This window comes from Pavona decussata, unplaced genomic scaffold (genome assembly GCF_977016875.1).
Source record: "Pavona decussata unplaced genomic scaffold, jaPavDecu1.1 SCAFFOLD_64, whole genome shotgun sequence".
NCBI classification, from domain to species: Eukaryota; Metazoa; Cnidaria; class Anthozoa; order Scleractinia; family Agariciidae; genus Pavona; species Pavona decussata.
In genome coordinates, this window is record NW_028145484.1 from 5227501 (window position 1) to 5251305 (window position 23805).

General features: G+C 41.1%; 4 protein-coding genes across 7 annotated transcripts in view; 3 read left to right on the forward strand and 1 right to left on the reverse strand.

The window, feature by feature from the left end:
* LOC146478688 (uncharacterized) overlaps positions 1-18476 on the forward strand; it is a 25634-nt gene extending 7158 nt beyond the window's left edge. Inside the window, exon 4 of the mRNA XM_085112281.1 lies at positions 18304-18476. The gene's annotated coding sequence lies outside the window, so the exon portion shown is untranslated. The remainder of the gene's footprint in view (positions 1-18303) is intronic.
* LOC146478689 (uncharacterized) overlaps positions 1-23028 on the reverse strand; it is a 23900-nt gene extending 872 nt beyond the window's left edge. The window contains exons 1-5 of one of the 3 annotated variants that reach the window (XM_085112285.1): positions 22171-23028; positions 21164-21295; positions 20770-20880; positions 19846-20345; positions 9598-9957 (exon numbers count right to left, since the gene is read on the reverse strand). In XM_085112285.1, coding sequence (XP_084968411.1) covers positions 9631-9957; positions 19846-20345; positions 20770-20880; positions 21164-21295; positions 22171-22906 — 1806 coding nt within the window. In that variant the 5' untranslated portion in view covers positions 22907-23028 and the 3' untranslated portion in view covers positions 9598-9630. Of the gene's footprint in view, positions 1-9597; positions 9958-18537; positions 19133-19845; positions 20346-20769; positions 20881-21163; positions 21296-22170 lie in introns of those variants that run through there. The other 2 variants (XM_085112287.1, XM_085112286.1) reach the window with 2 other exon arrangements.
* Positions 2141-17690, forward strand: LOC146478690 (basement membrane-specific heparan sulfate proteoglycan core protein-like). The gene is made up of 4 exons (XM_085112289.1): positions 2141-2532; positions 5578-6177; positions 8073-9439; positions 17579-17690. The coding sequence occupies exons 1-3, from the start codon at positions 2307-2309 to the stop codon at positions 9221-9223; spliced, it is 1977 nt and encodes a 658-aa protein (XP_084968415.1). The 5' UTR covers positions 2141-2306; the 3' UTR covers positions 9224-9439; positions 17579-17690.
* Positions 4444-18476, forward strand: LOC146478691 (uncharacterized). 2 transcript variants are annotated; one of them, XM_085112283.1, is made up of 3 exons: positions 4444-4528; positions 15002-15574; positions 16658-17936. In XM_085112283.1, the coding sequence occupies exons 1-3, from the start codon at positions 4462-4464 to the stop codon at positions 17794-17796; spliced, it is 1779 nt and encodes a 592-aa protein (XP_084968409.1). In that variant the 5' UTR covers positions 4444-4461; the 3' UTR covers positions 17797-17936. The 2 variants fall into 2 exon arrangements, with proteins under 2 accessions (XP_084968409.1, XP_084968408.1); XM_085112282.1 differs by lacking the exon at positions 4444-4528 and adding an exon at positions 13041-13534 and having other exon boundaries at positions 16658-18476.
* Positions 23029-23805: the final 777 nt, after the last annotated feature.

A 23805-nucleotide genomic window follows, 5' to 3' on the forward strand; every position in this document is an offset into this window, starting at 1 on the left:
ATGCTTAAATTTGTGCTTTCCTGGCCATAAATAGAAAAAATAATTGCCTGATTTGTTCATCTCTCAGTGTTCTCATGGGAATACCAAGACGAAGTCACGATAATTACTTGGGCTATCTTGTCAGTCAAAATACAACAATAAAATGTTGCTATTCTTGTTGGTAACTGCCCCATGTCAATGCGGATCGGCTGAAAACAACTTTTGGTTAATGATTAAGCAAATTTATGACCATAAGCTAAAACTGACTCGAAAAGCTGAGAACAGAGAGTTTAGACAACAGAGCAAATCTTTCTAAACGCTTTAGCTGACGTTGGACAGATGAAAGCCGTAGCTTTTGAGAAGGATCAATTCTTTTTGATCGTTTCAATCGTTTCATTTTAGGGCATTAGCCCCAGAAAAATTTCATATATTGCTAGAATTGATACATTTTAGAGGTGAAAATGAATTTGCACTATGCTCTGGTACCTTTCCCCAACAGCCCCTCCTGGTGAGGGAGGAGGGGGGAGGGTATTTTACAACCACTCAGTCTCTCTTTAAACACCTATTCTTTGACAGCACCAAACAAATTTACCTGTAATCGTTCAAACTGCTGTTTGAGTTTCCTGTTTCTTTCTTGAATTGTGAGCTGATCTGATGACTGCTGAGGTTGCTTTGGCTGCAGTTTATTATTGGCTGCTTCTATTTTGGCATCGTTACTTTGTACCAATTGAATGCTTTGTGCAGGAATACTCTTCTTAGCTGGCAGGCTATATTCAAAAGGTGGTGTTTGAAAACACTCCATGATTTCATCTTCATTTTGTAACAGACTGGCAAGGCAAAAGATTGCAGGACTCTCCGCAGTAGATAAATCCTTAGCTTCCCTTGCAAGTCTCAATGTGACGTTGAGACAACCTGATGATGGAGTTCATTAATTTTAAAGATCATCTGTAGGAATATCGGTTTTTTTTTCTCCTTTGGTGCTGATCCTAGATAATCCACAGCTTCTATGCTATTTCTTCAGGTTATCAGTGAAGACTTCACTGTCTTTTACCTCATGAACCAATACTACGTAGCTCGCCCGATGAGACTCAGTGCCGGCACTTCACCTATCCTACATTTGATATCCATATTTGATACCTCGGCCCGGGTACTCAATTGAGTTTTGCGTGGGGAGGCTCCGATCTGTTGTCCAAACCAATACGTCTGGCATGTGAAAAATCAAGCCGATCACAACTAAAACATATAAGTACTGTGGAGAGAAGATATAGGATAACGACGAGACCACCCACTACTTTTGTATTTTGTATGTCATCATGAATTCTTTTCCTGTGAAAAAGAGAGCAGGAATTCGGGTCACGCGGATGAAACTTCATACACAACTTCGTGAACAATATAAAATTACTAAAATAAATTTTTGTCTGATCACAACTAAAACATACAAGTACTCTGAGTACTGTGAAGAGAAGATATAGGATAAAGAACGGATCATCCACCACTTTTGTATTTTGTATGTCCAATTTGATGATGAATCATCAGGAATTCTTTTCCTGTGAAAAAGAGAGCAGGAATTCGGGTCATGCGGATGAAATTTCAGCTCATAAACAACTTCGTGAGCCAAGTGTCTCGGCTTAGCATATGATATAAAATTACTAAAATATATTTTTGTCTACCTAACTGACAAGAGTCAATTTATGGTTTTCCTTGACCTGCGTCAATCTTACGCAGTTTTGCACGCTGTTGATCCTCCTTGGTTTTCAGAGTTAGGCTAACGTGGAAAATATACTGACAGTTATGAAAAAAAAAATCATGATAAATCCATTAGCCCCAAAATTAAACATCACACCTTCTACGCAGGATTCTAGTCATATCCTGCACGTATTTCTTGTGGGTGTTTTGTTGTTCACACCCTTACGGGAACGTGATTTGTATTGTAAAAGTTATGTATAAATAGGTTCCCCATGTAATCTTGATGAAGTCTGTAGCTAGTTATCACTGGACGAAAATGGTCGGAGAGTAAACCTTGAGTCAACAAGATTTCGTTGCTGTGTGCTGCTCACTAGTACCTTGTTTAAAAATTTCTGCCGGAAAGGTTAAAAAAAATGAGATAAACTGTTTCGAAAACATACCTCCTCGGAGAACTGGAAAACAGCCAGTATTGATCAAAAGCGGAAAAAGTCAGCCAGGATAGAGTTACTACGAAGGGCAACTGTGTTGCAACGTGTGCTGAAGCACATTCCGGCTACACAACAGCAACTAACCTTCAACTGCAGAGTTACGTTTCTTTATAACCTAAAATTCAGTGGTTTTCGTATTCTGGCGCTGGTATAATGGAAATTTCAAAGTCGCGCCCGGTCTCCAACACGGTGATGTTTTCATCCATATTTTTCTCCGTTGCTGTTTGTTTCGAGGCACTGATTCACGTCGAGATCGAACTTCACGCTCATCGACAAATGCTTCAAGCCTTGAATCAACAAAGACAAGAAAATGTCACTCATGTCCAATATACACAAACGGATACGAATGGTCAAAACACCCTCACCAATCGTACCATTGGTAAAAGATTACGATTTGTCAAAGACGCCTTACGATTTGTACCATTGGAACGAATGGTAAGCTCCTCAGTCGATCGGAATTCCATTGGTGAAATGCATCTCATTAGCACTTGTAAGCCATGCGAAAACGAATGGTCGATTGGTACCATTGGTACAAATGGAAAACTAGTCAGTCGATTCGTACCACTGGAACAAATGGTAAGCTCCTCAGTCGATCGGTATACCATTTGTAAACTGCATCTCATTAACTGACTTGTAAGCCATGCGAAAACGAATGGTCGATTGGTACCATTGGTACCATTGGTACAAATGGAAAACTAGTCAGTCGATTGGTTAACCATTGGAATCTGCATCTCAAAACAAGCGCACGACACATGAATATATCTAATTCTTCAATGCATTAACCGAAACAAGCGCGCTACACATGAATATAACTCGTTCTTTAATCCATGAACCGAAACAAGCGCGCCTCGCATGAATAAACCGAAACAAGCGCGCTACACAAGCGCTACACATGAATGAATATAACTGACCATAACTCGTTCTTTAATCCATGAACCGAAACAAGCGCGTTACGCATGAATAAACCGAAACAAGCGCGCTACACATGAACATAACTCGTTCTTTAATCCATGAACCGAAACAAGCGCGCCTCGCGTAAATAAACCGAAACAAGCGCACTACACATGAATGAATATAACTCGTTCTTTAATCCATGAACCGAAACAAGCGCGCTACACAAGCGCTACACATGAATGAATATAATTCGTTCTTTAATCCATGAACCGAAACAAGCGCGTTACGCATGAATAAACCGAAACAAGCACGCTACACATGAATATACCTCGTTCTTTAATCCATGAACCGAAAAGATCCCGCTACACATGAATATATCTTGTTCTTTAATCTATGAGCCGAAACAAGCGCACTACACATGAATTTATCTCGTTCTTTAATCTATGAGCCGAAACAAGCGCGCTATAGATGTTCTATATCAAACGACTGAGTAAAACTGACAAACGTCATAACTTGAATCTTCCTCGATCTAAAAGTGAACCATACGAAAAAATGTCGATTGCACACAAAATAACACGTATTGGTTATATCTTTTATATATTTGGTGGCTCCTAAAGGAGCCGTTTTTTTTTATTCTGCAGCGCAGGGTTTTTTTTTTTTATGTTTTCTTGTTTTTTTTATGCATCCTCTAGAGTGCAGGTGCTGGCTTTACTGTTTTGGCAGCCCGTTGAGAAACAACAGTTTCTTGTAATCAAGGTCGTAGTAAAACCACGTGTTTCTTTCCGTCTGCATTGTTTAAGACGAAGTCTATCTGTCTAGCTCTCTTCTCCGCTTTTGTCTGGCTCCCAAGTTTGTGACAGCAGGATCCACCTTGAGATCGATCAAGATTGGGGAACAGCCGTTGCCTAAACAGAATAGCATCATCTTGAAGGTATCGCGATCTCCGATAGGCTTCCACCAAAAAGCCATTCGTAGGTCTTTTGGCCAGCATTTTATGGGAAAGAAAGCGTCTCCGTTGATGGTCTTAAAAAGGTCTGCTCTTTCCTCGGAAATTTCACTTTTGGACAGGTGTCTGACCGTCTCGCGGTATTCACGTAGTGTAGACATCGCTCTGGAGTGACGGTCTTCGTTCAATTCGTTAAACTGATGAGTGGCTACTTCAGGAAAGACACCACGGCGTTATAAGGTAAATGTCTTATGCAGATTTGCACTTTTTCGGTATCTTTATTCAAAAGTTTGACATTGTAATTATAAATGACTTGATGTTCTCACCTTTTTATTGGATACTGCCTTGTATGCCTTTTGAGGTCCAGAGAGGATTGAATCGGCGTGTGAGCAACGTTGAATGTTTATCATCTTGTGTTGAAATTGTGTGTATTGGACAACACTCGAAAATGTCGAGCCACGAAACCCAATGCACGAACAAACGCCGACTGGTTCTGATTTCAAGATGTTGGAAAGCCTTGACTCGGCGAGAGAAGGTGAGTTGTTGAACAGGAAATCGCGAACAAGACTCCACAATTAGCTTATATTTGTGTTCTCCTCCACCGCATATTCTAAAAACTTGGAGTATTTTCACTTTAAAGTCTGGCAACGTACGGTGTCACACTTTAACGGGAAGATTCATTCTGTCTACTCGTTGAGTTGTTTAAGAACTGGTTCAGCCAGAAAAAGCCTTCCCCTTTGTCTGCAAGACACTTATGCAAATTCTTAGGATAACTGAGCGTAAGTTTCACAGAAGACCTTGCCGATGCATCCATGATGAGGCTTGTAAAGCTTGGCAAGGGATATAACTATGTTTCTCGTAGGTGGGAGTATAATAAGCATTTATAAAAAGGCGTTTGTTCAGTCTTCTTAGATATAATTTTTTTGCTTTGCATGCACAATTTGAGGTCAAAGAAACAACAAAAATTAGTCTCTCACGCACTCACAAATGTTAGCGCCAATTGTTTTTGCGCATCTTGGTGCAATGTCATGTCATACATGTATCACGGTACAGTATTCATCAAAAGTCGAAGAAGTGTCCTCATGCGCACGCTGAGGCAGAAATGCAGACAAATAAAGCAGTTACTAAACTTCATTACGAGCAAATTGACGTACAGTAATTACCCACGTACCATACTGGGCAATCACTGACTCAGTTGCGAAATCACTCAAGTAAAATTTTAACTTACAGCTCAAAAACTGCCCGATAATTAAAACAGGGAGATTTAAGGCTCGACGTGTCGGAGTCATCTTGACTCCATTATCAAGATGAATCCGAAACGTCGAACCTTAAATCTCTTTGTAATTTTTGCATTTCTTTGCTTCAGCAAATCCCTTTTGATAATTAATACATAAACTGATAACTGAGATTCCAGCATTCCCGTTCACATCGTCTTTGATAATGCTTCCTTTTGAATACGTCCTCGTGAAAGCGAAAAAAGAGCTGAGTAGCGAAATATAACTAATAGAAATTGCAATGTTTCAAAAACATTCCTCTTTCACAAATTCAGGAGATTTAAGTTTCATTAACAATGAAAAGTAAAAGTGAAAATGGATACGTCACTTTCAGAAATCCAAAGTCGTCACAAACGTCACTTGGCAAATACAAACAAGAAAGGTAACGCCAGTGAAACCACCCGTCGTTCCGACGACATCAAGAGAGAAGTTCAACTTACTCTGAGTAGCCTGGCCTGCACGATTCACCGCCCGAAGAGTATCAGGGGAAGGCGAGGCAGGCCTGGTCCCCCAGGCAAACATGGTCCGCCCGGGCCTCAGGGACCACAGGGACCAAGAGGTGCTCAAGGAGATCAGGGACCTCCCGGACCTAGGGGTGACCATGGCCCTCAAGGACCCAAGGGCGATCCTGGTGAATCCATCTCAGCCCCTTCTATTGTGTCCCCTCCAGTGCCTGTGGTGATAAATCAGACTGGTACAGCCTCGTTTCAGTGTGAGGTTAAAGGAAACCCAAAACCTCAAGTCACGTGGCTGAAACAGAATTCCAGTCTCCTCGCGGACAAACGATTTGTACAATCCAGCGGTGGCCTGATGATCACAGACGTGACGTCACAAGATGGCGGAACGTACATGTGCGTTGCAAAAAATATTCTTGGAGAAAAGACAGCATCGGCTTCATTAACTGTTCAAGGTAAATCTAAGTATATTTAACTTATACATATAGTTATTATTGATTTCGTCAACTGAAAGTCTGTCATTGTTATCGTTTGGACTGGCAATCCATTTTGATGAAAACGTTGACGACCATTTGCTTATGTTTTGTATAATAATTTTGTCAAGTCAAAGTTGACATGTAACAATGACATGAAATTAAACACGATGGAAACGAAATACAAGGTATAACAATGTCTTCCAACATAAATTAAAGCAAGCTTACTTGTTGCCTTATGGAGCAATTATGAGAATTTGGTTTGGCCCATTTATAACTTGACGCAAACAGGAAGTGATTACCGCTTGTCGTCTGCTCAGGGAATTTTTTAGCTAAGAGGATAAATCATGCGGTTTAACAGTTTTCCGTAGTGGTTTTTGTAAAGTCATTAGGGAGCTTAAGCAACGACGACGGCAACGGCAACGAAAACGTCACCCAAAAATAAACCTTTACTTCATTTGTGCTACTTCGCGATTTTTTCAACTCTCTTAACTTTTACAAAAATGGCAAACTATCCAGGAACCAAATTGGTAGGAGTGGCATACAAGTTAAGAAAGAAAATGAAAAATTCACCGTCGTGCGTTCATGTTCTCCACAAAATCTTGAATGTGGTCATTTCACGTTTTTGTTTCCAGAGGACGTCAAAGAAATGTACCAAAATGTAAAACGCACGTGCAGAGCCACGATTGTTTTTGCTCATTAAACTTATTGTTTTGCGGCGTTGTCGCTGCTGTCGCGATCGTCATTACTTAAGGCTGGTTTTCATTTGATCGCGGATCGCAGATCGCAATAAGGTCTGCGATCGTCTGCGATCATATGGAAACATACTTGTACGATGCTGCGAACATGGTTCTATCTTCTGCGATCGTCTGTGCGATCATATGGAAACTAAAGTTTTGCGATCTGCGATCGAAATGCATCCCATAATATTTCGAGTTCTCTCCCACGATTCAACGCTCGTGTGTTCGATTGTAGGAACGTTCTACGTAGCAACACTCATTTCGTTGTAATCATGGCTGAGACTGAACATGTTAGTAACGAGGAATTTATGGAGTAAGTTGCACGTTATAAATATGTTTACCATCGCAACAGTAAAGATTTTAAAGACAAGAACAAAAGGCCACCTTTTGGGACAAAATCTGGCAGAAGTTTAATTTATCGGCCAGGGAAGCGGAGGCCAAATTTCGCAACATAAGAACTGCGTACAGTCGTAATCGAATCCAAACCCGATGTTTTCGACGGTTTTGGAGCTGATGGCGACGTCGCCTCATGACAAACAGAAGAAGTAAATTTGCTTGCATCAAAATCTCCGCTCTTCCACGTTGGAGATGTTGTTTGCTCTTCAGCCTACACGCGCGTGTATATTTGTCATTTCTGCTGACCAAAACGTATTTCTACGGTCGGCACTGCGATCGTTGCGATTATATGGAAACAGCCTTCTTTGCGATCGTCTGCGATTGTTTCCGATCTACGATCGTCTGCGATCATCTGTGATCATATGGAAATCAGCCTTAAGCTCCCTATTTACTCCCTCATTGTCTTGTACACCCACATGTGGTAGAATCCACTGCAGTGTACAGTTCTAAACCTCTAGTTAAAGTTCTGCTATTATTCCTTGTGTCTTGATCAGTTGTGGAATTTTAACTGCACTGTTAGCTACCACCTTACAAATTTCCTAACAACTGTAAATTATACCAACGCAGCAATTCGCCTGATTCGTTTTCTTTCTCTCTTTTTTTTTTCTTCTTTCTTTTATTTGTCTAGTGTCACTCCGTGTGTTAATAACGGTTTTATTGTTTCAAATGCTTTTATTACTCTGTGAATTTCTCAATACCCGTTTGATGAATCAGATCACTCTAGTCATTTGTTTCTTGCAGTTGGCGCCTTGATCGCTCAAAAACCCTCGTCAGTCATCATTGAGGAAGGACAGGACGTGAGCCTGTCCTGCAAAGCTACTGGTCAGCCAACACCAACGGTCACGTGGCGTAAAGCGTTTAGTCACTTGCCGAAAGTAAGGAGCACAGTGGTTGATGGGAACTTGACTATACTCAGTGTAACAAAAGCTGATGGTGGGGATTACGCATGCTCAGCAAAGAACCCCCTTGGACATGACTCCGCAGTCGCGCAGTTGATCGTAATTGATAAACTTAAATTTACTCTAACCCCTCCTTTCAAAGTTGCTGCATCCGACAATAGCAATCTAATGTTAAACTGTGCAGCTCAGGGTACAATATCGATCGTTTGGAAAATGGCTGGCAAAAATCTTCCCCCAAACCACGTGGTGTATCCAAACGGAACTTTGTTTCTCAGCAAAGTGACCACAAGGGATGCTGGGTCTTACACGTGCGAGGCAAAAAATTATAAACGAACAATAAAGGCAACTACTGTTGTTGAAGTACTTAAACGCGGCGTGTCCTGCAGCAGCATAAAATCAGGCAACAGTGGAAGCTCTTCAGGTAATTATATGATTGACCCTGACGGCAAAGGAGGCGTGACTCCCTTCCGTGTGTATTGTGACATGAGTGACAAAGGTGGAGTTGGCGTGACGGTCATCAGTCACGACAGTGAGAGTAGAACCCATGTTGCTGACATTTCTGGATGTAACTATAATAATCCAGGATGTTACAGTAAAGACGTGAGATACACTGGAGTCAGCACCGCTCAGCTAGCAGCACTCACTCGAGTGTCACAGAACTGTGAACAGTTTATCAAGTTTGAGTGCAATAATGACGTTATCTTCATTGAAAGAGGTCGTGCTTGGTGGGTGTCACGTGATGGAAGACGGATGAACTACTGGGGTGGAGCTACGGGCTATAACGAGATGTGCGCATGCGGAGTAACAAACTCTTGTTCCGGTGGTCAAAAGTGTAACTGTCATAACTATGGCAGTGGTTGGAGATCAGACAGCGGTCTGCTGACAGACAAGTCTGCTCTGCCTGTGACGCAAATCAGACTTGGAGATTTAGATGATTCGAGCGAAGAAGGTTATCATACATTAGGAAAGCTCAAATGTTATGGCCAATCGTAACTGATAAGCTGTTTAAGTTGTTTACCCCACACTGGTTTTACACCACCACATTAAAATTCCTCCCAGATTTAAACCTTCATGGGCTGTGTTCATGATCAGGAAACTGAAGATTTCCGCACAGCGCCAAACATTAATTATACATGCACCACTGTCATACTAACAGTTGGTGGGTGTCACGTGATGGAACACGGATGAACTACTGGGGTGGAGCTACAGGCTATGATAAGATGTGCCCATGCGGAGTAACAAATATCAAAAGATTTTAGTTAAAATATGGCTTTCCTAAACCTAAAACGGGCTATCCAAACAAAAACTTGAGATAAGTAGATCAAGGGACTATTTTTCGCTATGCAGTAAATTTATATTGCAACTAAAGGATAGAACAAAATTCTGTTACAAAATAATATTTACAGAATCTTTGAAAGATTTATCATGGGTATTAAATGAGCTTCTCGCAATCCGTTCCCAGACCACGACGTACACCGCGTGCTTGGCCCGGTAGAAAGAGAGTGCTTAAGTACTGGCATGACTCTCTTCGTCGTTCCGCGAGCTGAAATATTCCAAGACGATTTTCTCGGCGTGTTTGAACACGCTGTCTTTGCAATGCACACTGTCAAACGGATCGTGGCTACGGTGCCATTAGGAAAAGATGCACTAAGAGGATACACATCAAGCACCTCAAAACCAGCTTTGCACATCGCCCAAGTCGCGTATGCATTGTACAGCTGCACTCGCTGAAACTAAAAAGTATGTTAAAAAATTATGCTGTCGCATGGTCAGCTAAAGTGGAGTTCATGCTTTAATATGTACTTTTCTGGCCATAAATAGAAACAATGACTGCCTGATTTGTTCACCTCTTAGTGTTGTCATGGGAATGCCAAGTCATGATATATACTTAAGTCATCTTGTCAGTCAAAATACAACAAAAAATGTTGCTATTCTTGTTGGTAACTGCCGCATGTCAATGCAGATCGGCTGAAAACAACTTTTGGTTAATGATTAAGCAAATTTATGACCTATTAGCTAAAACTGACTCGAAAAGCTGAGAACAGAGAGTTTAGACAAGAGAGCAAATCTTTCTAAACGCTTTAGCTGACGTTAGACAGATGAAAACCGTAGCTTTTTAAAAGGGTGACTTCTTTTTTGATCGTTTCAATCGTTTCATTTTAGGCCAAAAGCCCAAGAAAAATTTCATTTATTGCTAGAATTGATACATTCTAGAGGTGAAAATAAATTTACACCATGCTCTGGTGCCTTCCCCCAACAGCCCCTCCTGGTGAGGGAGGAGAGGGAGGGCACTTTACAATCACTCTCTTTAAACACCTATTCTTTACCTGTAATCGTTCAAACTGCTGTTTGAGTTTCCTGTTTCTTTCTTGAATTGTGAGCTGATCTGATGACTGCTGAGGTTGCTTTGACTGCGGTTTATTATTGGTTGCTTCTATTTTGGCATCATTACTTTGTACCAATTGAATGCTTTGTGCAGGAATACTCTTCTTAGCTGGCAGACTATACTCAGAAGGTGGTGCTTTAAAACACTCCATGATTTCATCTTCATTTTCTAACAGACTGGCAAGGCAAAAGATTGCAGGACTCTCCGCAGTAGATAAATCCTTAGCTTCCCTTACAAGTCTCAATGTGACGTTGAGACAACCTGATGATGGAATTAATTCATTTGTAGAGTAAAAGGCAACCACTGGAGGTTCAAATGGATATAGGGATTCCTTGGAAAATCGAACTTCAAGAATAAATGGTAAAGATGGATCAACAGTCTCATTATTCATGGTTGGAATTTCTAGATTCTTCGTTGTTTCGTCAACCGAGTCTGTCTCATCATCAGATTTTAGATGACTAAATCTAAATCTGCATGTGTCTCCAAATTTACAATTTCCTTTCAGGTAGAATCTGCATACTTTTCTAGATGTCTCTCTTTTCTTTGTTGTTTTGCTTTTGCACCCATTCTCCCCTCTCATTTTTGGTTTAAATGCCTCTAGTAGAAAAGGTAGTGAAAATTTAATAGTCCATATGCCATCTGCGATAACTTCAGTAAAGGCATCCCCATAAATTGATTCAAGGGCCATTACTTCTTCCTGCCTTTGTAGTACTGCCTCTTTAAATTTTTCCTCAGTATAATCTGGATTTTCCTTTCCAATCTGATTTAATTCACAACAACTACAAAGCAGTGACTCCAGAGCTGCGCCTAAATCTCCATCATTCTCGCTGAGCGCAACCAAACACCTCCCTTTCTCAAAACCACATTGAAGCAATTTTTTCACCGCATAAGAGCTGTAAATTTCATCTTTGATTTCAAACTTTGATTCACCAACCCAGTCTGCGCTGATTCCGCCCTCAATCACCAGTTTCCGTTCACCAACCTTGTTCCAATAAGCTTCGTTTCGTTTTGTATCTCTAGCATTGAAAGCTAGCTTTTCTTCATAATCATGACCGCTCCTATTTATCTGTAGATCTCGCAGAACTGCCTCGATCATCTCCTGGTTCTCTACGCTCATTTGAAGTCTCTGTATCAGTGCTTTGTTGCTCGATCTCCGTCTAGTTTTCGCTGGTGCTGGATTTCTTCCTTCGGGCGAAGGTTCACGAATTTCGGCCAAAAAATCATCATATTCTCCATCGTCTTCGTTGTCGTCTAATTCATCTTGATCTTGTTCTATTGATTTAGTAACAGCAGCAGAATTAAGTGCCCTTGATTTGTTGAAACGACCGCCACCGCGATTCGGCCTGCGGGAACCTCCTCGTCCACGATTCATTTCAGAAGCCTACAAATATACTCATTGTTGTGGCCCTTTCTTGATAACTGGCCAATCAACCCAATGAATATTGCAGGAACAACGTCCACGAAGTCCTAAAATTTTGAAAAGCTTGCTTACGTTCCCATTATGGTCGACGAGCAATGATCAAACAGGCGTTCTATGCCGTAGCCTCATATTCATGCAACCTCATTAGTCCTTCTCGGCCAAAACTGAAAGTGGGCCTGGGAGTCGGATTGTTTGTTTGTTTTGTTTTGTTTTGTTTTGTTTTGTTTTTTCTAAACTTTCATTAATTTTCAAGATCAACTGCAGGAATGTCCGTTGTTTTCTCCTTTGTTGCTGATCCTAGATAATCGACAGCTTCTATGCTATTTCTTCAGATTATGAGGACTTTCCGGTCTTTCACGTTTGCCGGGGGCTCACCAATACTACGTAGCTCGTCCAATGAGACTCAGTGCCGACATTTCACCTATATCCTACATTTGATATCCATATCTAATACCTCGGGGATACTCAACTGAGTTTTACATGGGGAGGCTCCGATCTGATGTTCAAACCATTACGTCTGGCAAGTGGCTAAAAATCAAGCTGATCACAGCTAAATTATAAAACATACGACACCAACAAAAACAACAACAATACTTTTATTTCACCCCATACGAGTACTGTACTGCGGAGAGAAGATATAGGATAACGATCAAACCACCCACTACTTTTTTATTTTGTATGTCCAATTTGAGGATGAATCATCATGAGTTCTTTTTCTGCGAAAAAAAGAGCAGAAATTCGGGTCATGCGGATGAAATTTCAGATACATACACAACTTCGTGAGCCAAGTGCCTCTTCGCAGATGATGCCGGCCTAAAATTACTAAAATACATTTTTGTCTATTCAACTGACAACATTCAGCTTATGGTTTTCCTTGAACTGCGTCAACTTATGCAGTTTTGCACGCTGTTGATCCTCGATGGTTTTCAGAGTTAGGCTAACCTGGAAAATATACTGACAATTATGAAAAAAAAAAAAAACATGATATGGCTGTGCCAGATGGAATTTCTGAAAGGTTAAAAAAATTAAGATAAACTGATTCGAAAACATACCTCCTCGGAGAACTGGAAAACAGCCAGTGTTGATCAAAAGCGGAAAAACGTCGGATAGAATTACTACAAAGGGCAACTGTGCTGCGACGCGTGCTGAAGCACATTCCTACTAGCTACGCAACAGCAACTTATCTTCTACTGCACAGTAACGTTTCTTTATAGCCCGAAAATTCAGTGGTTTTCTCATTCTGACGCTCGTATTATGGAAATTACAAAGTCGCGACCGGTGGTCTCGAACACGGTGATGTTTTCATCAATATTTTTCTCCGTTGCTGTTTGTTTCGTGGCACTGATTCACGTCGAGATTGAACTTCACGCTCATCGACAAATGCTTCAAGCCTTGAATCAACAAAGACAAGAAAATGTCGAGCCACGAAACCCAATGCATGAAGAAACGACTGGTTCTGATTTCAAGATGTTGGAAAGGTTTGACTCGGCGAGAGAAGGTGAGTTGCTGAACAAAAAATCGCGAACAACAATTAGCTTCTAGTTGTGTTCTCGTTCACCACATATTCTAAAAACCTGGCAGAGTTTTTTCACTATAAAATCTGACAACGTACGGTGCGGGAAAGTTCATTCTGTTTATTCGTTGAGTTGTTTAAAAATTGGTTCAGCCAGAAAAAGCCTTCGTCTTTGTCGACAAGACACAAACGCAAATTCTTAGGATAACTGCGTGTAAGTTACACAGGAGACGTTGCCGATGCATCCATGATGAGGCTTGTAAAGCCTCGCAAAGGATATGCCTACGTTTCTCGTAGGTGGGAGTATAATTATTGCTGATAAAAAGGCGTTTGTTCAGTTTTTTTAGAAAAAAGTTTCAGTTTTGCTTTGTCTACACAATTTGAAGTCAAAGAAACAAAAAATATTAGTCTCTCACGCGCAACTAACATACGTCAGAACTAATTGTTTTTGCGCATCCTAACCGGGCACGCAATTCGTGTCGAAATGTCGTGCAATATCGTTCCCAGAGCCCACGTGTCTTTGAGTCAGCGCCAAGACACGTGAGCTCTGGGGACGAGATTGAATGTTGTGCCTGGTTGTGCCATTCATGTACCAGAACAGTATTCATCAAAGCAGAAGAAGTGTCATCATGGGCGCGCTGAGGCAGAAATGCAGGCAAATATATAGTGTCTACTCAACTTCACCTGGAGATTACTTTCTTTAATTGGTCCGTCAGTGCCCCCAGTTGTTTTTGGATGGGTTACCTCTATTGCCAATTCTCGACAGATTGTAAAAAAATTGAACGAAAAATAAAAACGCAGGCATAATTGTCTCAGCAAAGAAGGACGATTTTTCAAAATGGAGTGGCCATTCGGATACCTAAGCTCCAAAACGAAGTCGGTAACCCCTTCAACCCATGTCCTTTTTCTTTGAATTTCTAACACAGGTAACTGACTCATTACCTAGTTCTAGGACTGCTTAATTATAAAAAATCAATGTTAGAAGACATTAACGCGCACAACGTTGATGCTGTCTTTTTCGTTTGTGTACCATTTCCTTAGCTTCCAAGAAATAGAACATAAAAAATTGCGACAGAGTTTCCAGACCGGATTTTAGGCTACGCTACATCCTTTTGACGGCTTAATGCGCAAAATAAACTTAATTTTAAGTGCTCCGCTTTAGAGAAAAGTTCTCAAACCTACACATCATTTTAAACCTTCAGAATGGCCCGCGCACCATATAAAGCAATGTCCGTTGATAGTTGAGAAATCGCTAAAATTTTAACTCACAGCTCAAAAATTGCTTGATAATTAATTGATAACCTAAATTCCTGAGCATCCCGATCCAGTCCCCTTTGAGAAAGTTTCTTTTAAATGCGTCCTCGCGGAATCGAAAGAATCCATAGATGTCCTGGGTGGCTATATCTAATAGGAATTTACATGGAATGTAACAAATGGATACGTCACTTGCAGAAATCCAGATTCGTCACAGGCGTCACTTGGCAAATGTAAACAAGGAAGAAAACGCCAGTAAAATCATCACTCGTGCCGACGTCAAAAGAGAAGTTCAACTTGCTCTAAATAGCCTGGCCTGCATGGTGCACTGCCCGAAAAGTATCAGGGGAAGACGAGGCAGGCCTGGTCCCCCAGGCAAACATGGTCCGCCCGGGCCTCAGGGGCCACAGGGACAGAAAGGTCCTCAAGGAGACCAGGGACCTCCCGGACCTAACGGTGTCCAGGGCCCTCAAGGACCCAAGGGCGATCCTGGTGAATCCATCTCAGCCCCTTCTTTTGTGTCACCTCCAATGTCTTTGGTGGTAAACCAGACTGGTACAGCCTCATTTCAGTGTGAGGTTAAAGGAAACCCAGAACCACAAGTCACGTGGCTGAAAGAGAATTCCAGTCTCCTCGCGGACAAACGATTTGTACAATCCAGCGGTGGCCTGATGATCACAGACGTGACGTCACAAGATGGCGGAACGTACATGTGCGTTGCAAAAAATATTCTTGGAGAAAAGACAGCATCGGCTTCATTAACTGTTCAAGGTAACTCTAAGTTTATTTAACTTATACATATAGTTATTGTTGATTTTCGTCTGTCATTAGTATCGTTTGGACTGGCAATCCATTTTGATGAAAACGTTGACGACCATTTGCTTATGTTTTGTATAATAATTTTGTTAAGTCAAAGTTGACATATAACAATGACATGAAATTAAACAAGATGGAAACGAAATACAAGGTATAACAATGTCTTCCAACACAAATTAAAGCAAGCTTATTTGCCTTATGGAGCAATTATGAGAATTTGGTTTGGCCCATTTATAACTTACAGGAAGTGATTACCGCTTGTCGTCTGCTCAACGAATTTTTTAGCTAAGAGGATAAATCTTGGGGTTTAATAGTTTTCCGTACTGGTTTTTGTAAAGTCATTAGGGAGCTTAAACAACTACAACGGCAACGAAAACGTCACCCAAAAATATATCTTTATTTCACTTGTGCTACTTCGCGATTTTTTCAACTCTCTCAACTTTTACCAAAATGGCGAACTATCCAGGAACCAAATTGGTAGGAGTGGCATACAAGTTAAGAAAGAAAATGAAAAATTCACCATCCTACGTTCACGTTTTCCACAAAATCTTAAATGTGGTCATATCACCTTGTTGTTTTCCAGAGGACGTCAAAGAAATATACCAAAATGTAAAACACACGTGCAGAGCGATTGTTTTTGTTCATTAAACCTATTGTTTTGCGGCGTTGTCGTTGCCGTCGCCATCGTCATTGCTTAAGCTCCCTATTTACTCTCTCGTTGTCTTGTACACCCACATGTGCTGGAATCCACTGCGGTGTACAGTTCCCAAACTCTAGTTAAAGTTCTGCTGTTATTCCTTGTGTCTTGATCAGTTGTGGAATTTCAACTGCACTGCTAGCTACCACCTTACAAATTTCTTAACAACTGTGTATTACGCAAACGCAGCAATTCGTTTTCTTTCTTTTTTTTCTTTTATTTGTCTAGTGTCACATTGTGTATTAATAAAGGTTTTATTGTTGTAAATTTTTTTGTTCCTCTGTGAATTTCTCAATAACCGTTCTATGAATCAGATCACTCTAGTCATTTGTTTCTTGCAGTTGGCGCCTTGATCGCTCAAAAACCCTCATCAGTCATCATTGAGGAAGGACAGGACGTGAGCCTGCCGTGCAAAGCTACTGGTCAGCCAACACCAACGGTCACGTGGCGTAAAGCGTTCAGTCACGTGCCGAAAGAAAGGAGCACAGTGGCTGATGGGAACTTGACTATACTCAGTGTAACAAAAGCTGATGGCGGGGCTTACGCATGCTCAGCAAAGAACCTCCTTGGACATGACTCCGCTGTCGCACAAATAACGGTGCTTGATAAACTTAAATTTACTCTAACCCCTCCTTTGAAAGTTGCTGCGTCCAAGTTTAGCAATCTAATGTTAAACTGTGCAGCTCAGGGTACAATATCGATCGTTTGGAAAATGGCTGGCAAAAATCTTCCCCCAAATCACGTGGTGTATCCAAACGGAACTTTGCTTCTCAGCAAAGTGACCACAAGGGATGCTGGGTCTTACACGTGCGAGGCAAAAAATTATCGGCGAACAATAAAGGCAACTTCCGTTGTTGAAGTATTCCATGTGTCATGCAGCAGCATAAAATCAGCCAACAGTGGAAGCTCCTCAGGTAATTATATGATTGATCCTGACGGCAAAGGAGGCGTGACTCCCTTCCGTGTGTATTGTGACATGAGTGACAAAGGTGGAGTTGGCGTGACGGTCATCAGTCATGACACTGAGAGTAGAACTTATGTTGCTAACATTCCTGGATGTGGTACTCAAGGATGTTACCGTAAAGACGTGAGATACACTGGAGTCGGCACCGCTCAGCTAGCAGCACTCACTCGAGTCTCACAGAACTGTGAACAGTTTATCAAGTTTGAGTGCAATAATGACGTAGACTTTATTGAAGGAGGCTCTGCTTGGTGGGTGTCACGCGATGGAGTACGGATGAACTACTGGGGTGGAGCTACAGGCTATAATAAGATGTGCGCATGCGGAGTAACAAACTCTTGTTCCGATGGTAATAAGTGTAACTGTTATAACAGTGGAAGTGGTTGGAGATCAGACAGCGGTCTGCTGACAGACAAGTCTGCTCTGCCTGTGACGCAAATCAGACTGGGAGATTTAGATCAGTCACACGAAGAAGGTTATTACACATTAGGAAAGCTCAAATGTTATGGCCAGCCGTAACAGATAAGCTGTTTTCCCCACACTGGTTTTATTCCACCATAGCAAAATTCTTCCCAGATTTAAATCTTCATGGACTGTGTTTATGATCAGGGAAAAATTTCCGCACAGCGCCAAACATTAATTGTACATGCACCACTGTCATACTACAGCTGATACTAGCCCTCTTCCAAAAAATGTATGCGTAATTACTGATGTATGGCGCTGTGCGGAAATCTTCTGAATCTTGGTATGATCAGTCCTGGACATGTTCAATGTTTTAAATTAGAGATTCGTATAGGATTTGAAGTGTGCTTGGAGCTGATATTTTACGCTTTTTAAAGTTTATTTGTACTTGCAGACTAAGTTAACATCTATCGTTGATCATCATCAACGAACAAACGTTACTAAAAGAGACTCATCTAAGTGGGAATGTCGTGTAGATACGAATTTCCAAGTAGAAACGTTAGCGTTGGATCTTAAGTGGCTATTGAGAACAATCCTGGATCCAGAAAGCTTTCTAACAGTGAGCGAACACGTTTCCAGCGGACATGTTGCAGGTCATCTTGAACATCTTTTCAGCTGCTCAGCCGAACACTTTTGAATAGTAGGAGAGACTGCGGTCGTCTGATGTAACGTAACTGAGTTCAACAACAACTAGAAAATACTCTACTTTCTGGAATAAATTAACACAAATAGCCTTTGTTTAGAACCCAAACTGTATTTAAGCAAAGTTTATTTGTTTCCCCTTTTTTCGTTTTCCGTTTTTTTTTTTTTTTTTTTTGCAAAAAACGGTAATGGAGATGCAAATTTTCACTGAGCAGGCAATAACAACTGGCGAAATGAGTTCCTACGATTTGACCGAATATCAAAAGAGTTTAGTTAAAATATGGCTTTCCTAAACCTAAAACAAGCTATCTAAACAAATAGATAAGTAGACCGAGCGACTATTTTTCGTTATGCAGTAAATTTATATTGCAACTAAAGGATAGAACAAAATTCCGTGTTACAAAATGATATTTTCAACATCTTTAAAAGATTTATCATGCACATTTAATTAACGAGCCTCTCGCAATCCGTTCCCAGACCACGATGCACACTGCACTGCGTGCTCGGCCCGGTAGAAAGAGAGTGCCTAAGTACTGGCATGACTCTCTTCGTCGTTCCGCGAGCTGAAATATTCCAAGAGGATTTCCTCAGCGGGTTTGAACACGCTGTCTTTGTAATGTACGCTGTCAAACGGATCGTGGCTGCTGTCAGTGCCATTAGGAAAGGATGCGCTGAGAGGATACACATCAAGCACCTCAAAACCAGCTTTGCACATCGCCCAGGTGGCGTATGCATTGTATAGCTGCACTCGCTGAAAGAAAAAAGCATGTTTGAAACTGATGCTGTCGCATGATCTGCTTAGGTGACTCAATGCTTAAATTTGTGCTGTCCTGGCCATAAATCAGTAGAATAAATGGGTGCCTGATTTCGTATATCTCTAAGTGCTGTCACAGGAATGTCAAGTTATCTTGTGAGTCAAAATACAACGATAAAATGTTGCTATTCTTGTTGATAACTGCCGCATATCAATGCCGATCGGCTGAAAACAACTTCTGGTTAATGATTAAGCAATTTCTGACCAATTAGCTGACATATACCGCACCTTTTTTCAAACTCGAGAAGCTGAAAACAGAGATTTTAGACACCAGAGCAAATTGGACGGTTTATAAACGCTTTAGCTAACGTTGGACAGATAAAAACAGTAGCGTTTGAAAAGGGTGACTTTTGGTCGTCCAAATGTGAGAAATTTACCGACAACACATAAGAAAGTATGCTTTCAAAACACCCGGCCTAGTTTGCATTAAATAATGTAAAACGCTAATGTGGACGAAAACCATGGTCGTTCAAAGGCGCATCTTTGTGGATGGGGCGGAGAAATCAGTCACAGTTTTTAAAGGTTGATGGTAAATTTTTTTAGAGGTTCGTAATTTTACACGCAGATTATTTTAGTTTATTTATTTTGTGCTATTTGCTTCGCCTAAACATAACAGCGATAAGATACTAATGATAGTATTGTCACCATACCTGTTGTGTTAAAAATCTTCTCTTGTGGTGGTGTGGAAGCCGAAGTCTTTCTCTGTGTATAGCTGCGTTTGTCTTCCAAATCATTTTCCCTTTATATTTTAGTTCTTCGCCACCTTGATCATTTTCCTTTGTCTTTTTAAACAAATCCACAATTCCGTCGATAACCTCGCAATATGTTGAAAAGTTTGTCGAAGTGATGAAGTGCAAGCCATGATTAAGAACAATGGCGCTCTTTTTGTCGTTCATGTGCGGTGAATGAATAACATTCGCTATGGCATCCAAAACTCGCGTTATGTTTATTGGTAGAAAATTCCTTTGGTTCATCTCAACTGTGGCGTTGTTGATCGGATAAATCCAATTGTATGAAAAGGAACATCCACGAAAAACTGTCTTACACAAAGGAGTTTGGCGGATGGAGCGATAAAACCTTCCAGCATTAGAATCGCCGTAGATCCACAGCACGCCTTCGCGATTCCTTGGGGAAGTTTTCATCCACAAACCTACAAAAAAACACAAGAAGAAACTTCTAGAAAGGATGATCGACAAAAACAACTTATTTATAAGGAAAATATCAAGATGTAGTAGTCATATAGTTCGCAAAAAGCTGTGTGTGGAATAAAATGTTTTTGTGAGAAAGATGTGTTACGACGGACGGGAGTTGGATAGAATCCATGATGTTCCGTATAACAGTTGGACGCTATAACCACTGAGATATTTGGAGACTGGTGACGAACTAAGCCAGTCACTCGTTTACTCTTAAACTAATCATAATCATAGCAATAAGATGTACACATGTCGGAGTCTATTTTTTCTTCTATTGTGGTATCGTTCGCTATCTACCCAAGAAAATAACTTGTGTTAAGCGCCCTTTGTTCCATCTTTGAACCTATTTTTCACTGGGTATCCTGTGTCCATTTTGTTTACCTGACACGTGTGGTTTCCAGGTCCCGTTCGACCAGCGACCAAATCCATCCCATAGTAATTTACAATCCAGACCACAAGCAGGGGGATTTGCAAGTCCATAGCTCAGGAATTCTAAAAATAGTGTAAAAAAATAAAATAAAATGGTAGTAGAAGTACATAAATATTAGCTTGGTGCAAAATGTAGCAGGTAAACTTTAGTTTCGGTAACGTTTTAGAAGACTGGGAATAAGTGTCCAGTCCTCCAATGAGCGTCGTACTCATCCCCATTTTTCAGGCTCCTTTTCGCAACTGCTTAAATTGCGTACTAACTGCGAGGATCTTTCTCCTATTTGTACTCATCCCTGTTCACCATTAGTGACCGGGAACAAAGTTTCTTGCGGCAGTCTAGTCTTACCCTCATATCTCGTGGGTCCAGACGGTGGTGGCACTTTTATGGTCAGAGGTATACCTTCCCACAAAGGTGTCTGTAGATAGACATAAGGCTCCCTTAAAAAGCCATGTGGCTGACCATTACCGTGGATGTTTCCTTTTGAAGCAAACAAGACAGTTAAGTGAGTTAGTTTTCTTACAGTCACATGTCAATTTCCCGCACTTAGAGTTGTTTAAAACCAAGCACTGTCGCAGCAGCAGTGTATACCGTATTTATTCGATTAAGCGCCCACCTTCGAATAACCGCCCACCCCAAAAACCCAAAATGTTTATAAGCGCCCACCCTCGAATAAGCGCCCCCCCCCCCCCCCTTCCAATAAAAAGAAAAACACATTTCTGTACTAGCGCTATCCGATCGCGAAGTAAGAGGAGCTTCAGTTCAGTTCCAAAATTGGTTTTAGATACGGTGGTCAATGAATTATTATATTGTTTATAGCTTTTGCACCTTGTTTTGTCTTGTTGAAGCGAAGTAAAGTAGTTATGCCTTGTTTTACCATTCTCTCAAAATGTCCTCGCTTGCTGGAAAAGTTGGGAAAATTATAAGAGCCCACCCTCGAATAAGCGCCCATCCTCATGGGCCCAAAATTAAATAAGCATCCAGGGCGGTTAATCGAATAAATACAGTACGTGTGCAGGTTAAAAAATCCATTTGTAAAATGTTCCACTATCCGCTAACTCCACCAAATAGTAGAAAGGAATATTAGTCTGGTCCCATAACTTTCTCTTATCCCAAAAGCTATACAGACTACACCCACTCCGTTTTATCTCAGTAGTGATTTTTTCCTCACTACTTATCGAGCTTTCGCGCGACAGGGGACTTTTCGCGTACTCACATGTTTCTCATTCTGTAAGGTGATCCCTGAAAAAAGGAAGAATCTTTTCGACTACTCCTCGTCTACTTTCAGGAAATGTTTCAATTCCTAAGCGCGTAACTGCCCTTAAGTCCTGTATGATGTAACTATGGAAACGTACCTAGCATAAACCAGTACTCCGGTGGATTCTTCATCCCATCGCACATTGAGTAATCCAGGACGATCGAGGCGTGGTAGGTCCCAGGCTCAAGGATAAGGAACAACACTTCGTACGTTCCATTCTTGTGATCAATCACAGTCGGTGCCAATGCAGTTGGACCCCATATAAGAACTCTCCAATCGTCCCCTCCGGCGGTCTTGGATCGACCGTTAAAAGTCTGGGACTGAATGCTAAAGCTGCTGAACTCGCCTGCAGGTTTGATATCCATAATAGGTATAAAGCTTTGAGACGGATCAGTCCTGTTTTCCAGTCCCCATCCGGGCAAACTGGCACCAAATCTAGTGTTTCCTTCACAGGGTTTTCTCAGTAGTTCCCAGTCTGTTGCAACCCGGCGTACTCGACACCAGTCTTTCCCAAACTCATCCAAACTATTGCGATTAACCGTGCTTGTGAGATATAGTGGAAAATACCACTTGAGGTACACAAACAGGGTCACAGTTAGCGCCCAGAATAAAAAGAACGCTCTGCGCAAGACAAACATCCGGGGAACACTGCGCAAGGCCCTGCCTCGAATCACGTGCACTTGGAGAGTAATGCAGAAGTGGCGTATCTTGCGCCACAGTCCTGGTGGACAGCGTAGTAAACTGTGAAATGTTCTCTGTGAGCTGTCGGTAGGGTTGCGTTCACTTCTGTGCTCGGAATACGCCGCGTCTTCATCTCTTGGAGATTCACTCATAAAATAAAAGAAGTTTGTACCTCACATAGCCTGAAAATCCCTCGAAATTTCTAGACTAGAGACACCATGTAGAGTAGAGAGAGTGGATTTATAGAGTAATTAATCCAAGAAGTTTCACTTTTGATCTAGAAATCTCTGCAGTCTTTAGTGGGCAACCTTGCTAGAAATGAAGGAAATGAAGGGTTAGATGAAACCATGAACTCAAAAATATAAATGAAGAGGTAGCTTACACTTCTAACAACTGAAAAAAACAAACAAAGCAAACAAAACTACATCCTGTACAGCCTCAGAAGTTTGAGCCAATCAAGGGCTGACTCTCTGACGAAAAGGTTTTTAAAAACGCATTGAAAGTGTAGCATGCTGTGATTTTCTGAACCGTGACACAGCTTTATAATGGAACCAATGAACTGTGAATGTAAACTACGCTTGTTGACTTGGTTGACTAACAAAACAATTTTGAAAGTAGTAATTTGTTTAAAATTTTACAGGTAATTAATTTATATTAGCTTACCGAGGCTTGACTATTTTCTTTTTAATTTGTTTACTTACTTTTAACGTTCAACTTATTACGGTGCAAAGCCAGTTTGCACCACATTTCTTCGAGTTATCGAATTTTCTAGTCGCATACATGAAGTGTAGTCTAGGGGGGAAGCAAAGTATTGAAGGTTGAAGGCGACCTCAGTCTAACTTTACAAGAGTTTGATTTGGTCTTGGAGATGAAATAGGAATATACTATGTTCCTTTTGTAATGGATCAATGAAATTCATTTAAACAATAACTGTTGACTGCTGTCAGTTTACAACCTCGCGCTCAACCCACGATAAATCAATCTGAGAACGAAACTTCATTTACTGAACATAAATAGACTCTACTGGAGTTTTTTAGAAGAAGTAGAACTT

Excerpts from the sequence above, each read along its gene's own strand:
- LOC146478690 (XM_085112289.1), top strand. The coding sequence starts at position 2,307 with ATGGAAATTTCAAAGTCGCGCCCGGTCTCCAACACGGTGATGTTTTCA. Across the intron at positions 2,533-5,577 it reads CCTCACCAATCGTACCATTG|TGAAAATGGATACGTCACTT; the intron begins GTAAAAGATTAC and ends GAAAAGTAAAAG. Across the intron at positions 6,178-8,072 it reads GGCTTCATTAACTGTTCAAG|TTGGCGCCTTGATCGCTCAA; the intron begins GTAAATCTAAGT and ends TGTTTCTTGCAG.
- LOC146478691 (XM_085112282.1), top strand. The coding sequence starts at position 13,291 with ATGGAAATTACAAAGTCGCGACCGGTGGTCTCGAACACGGTGATGTTT. Across the intron at positions 13,535-15,001 it reads GTTTGACTCGGCGAGAGAAG|AAATCCAGATTCGTCACAGG; the intron begins GTGAGTTGCTGA and ends CGTCACTTGCAG. Across the intron at positions 15,575-16,657 it reads GGCTTCATTAACTGTTCAAG|TTGGCGCCTTGATCGCTCAA; the intron begins GTAACTCTAAGT and ends TGTTTCTTGCAG.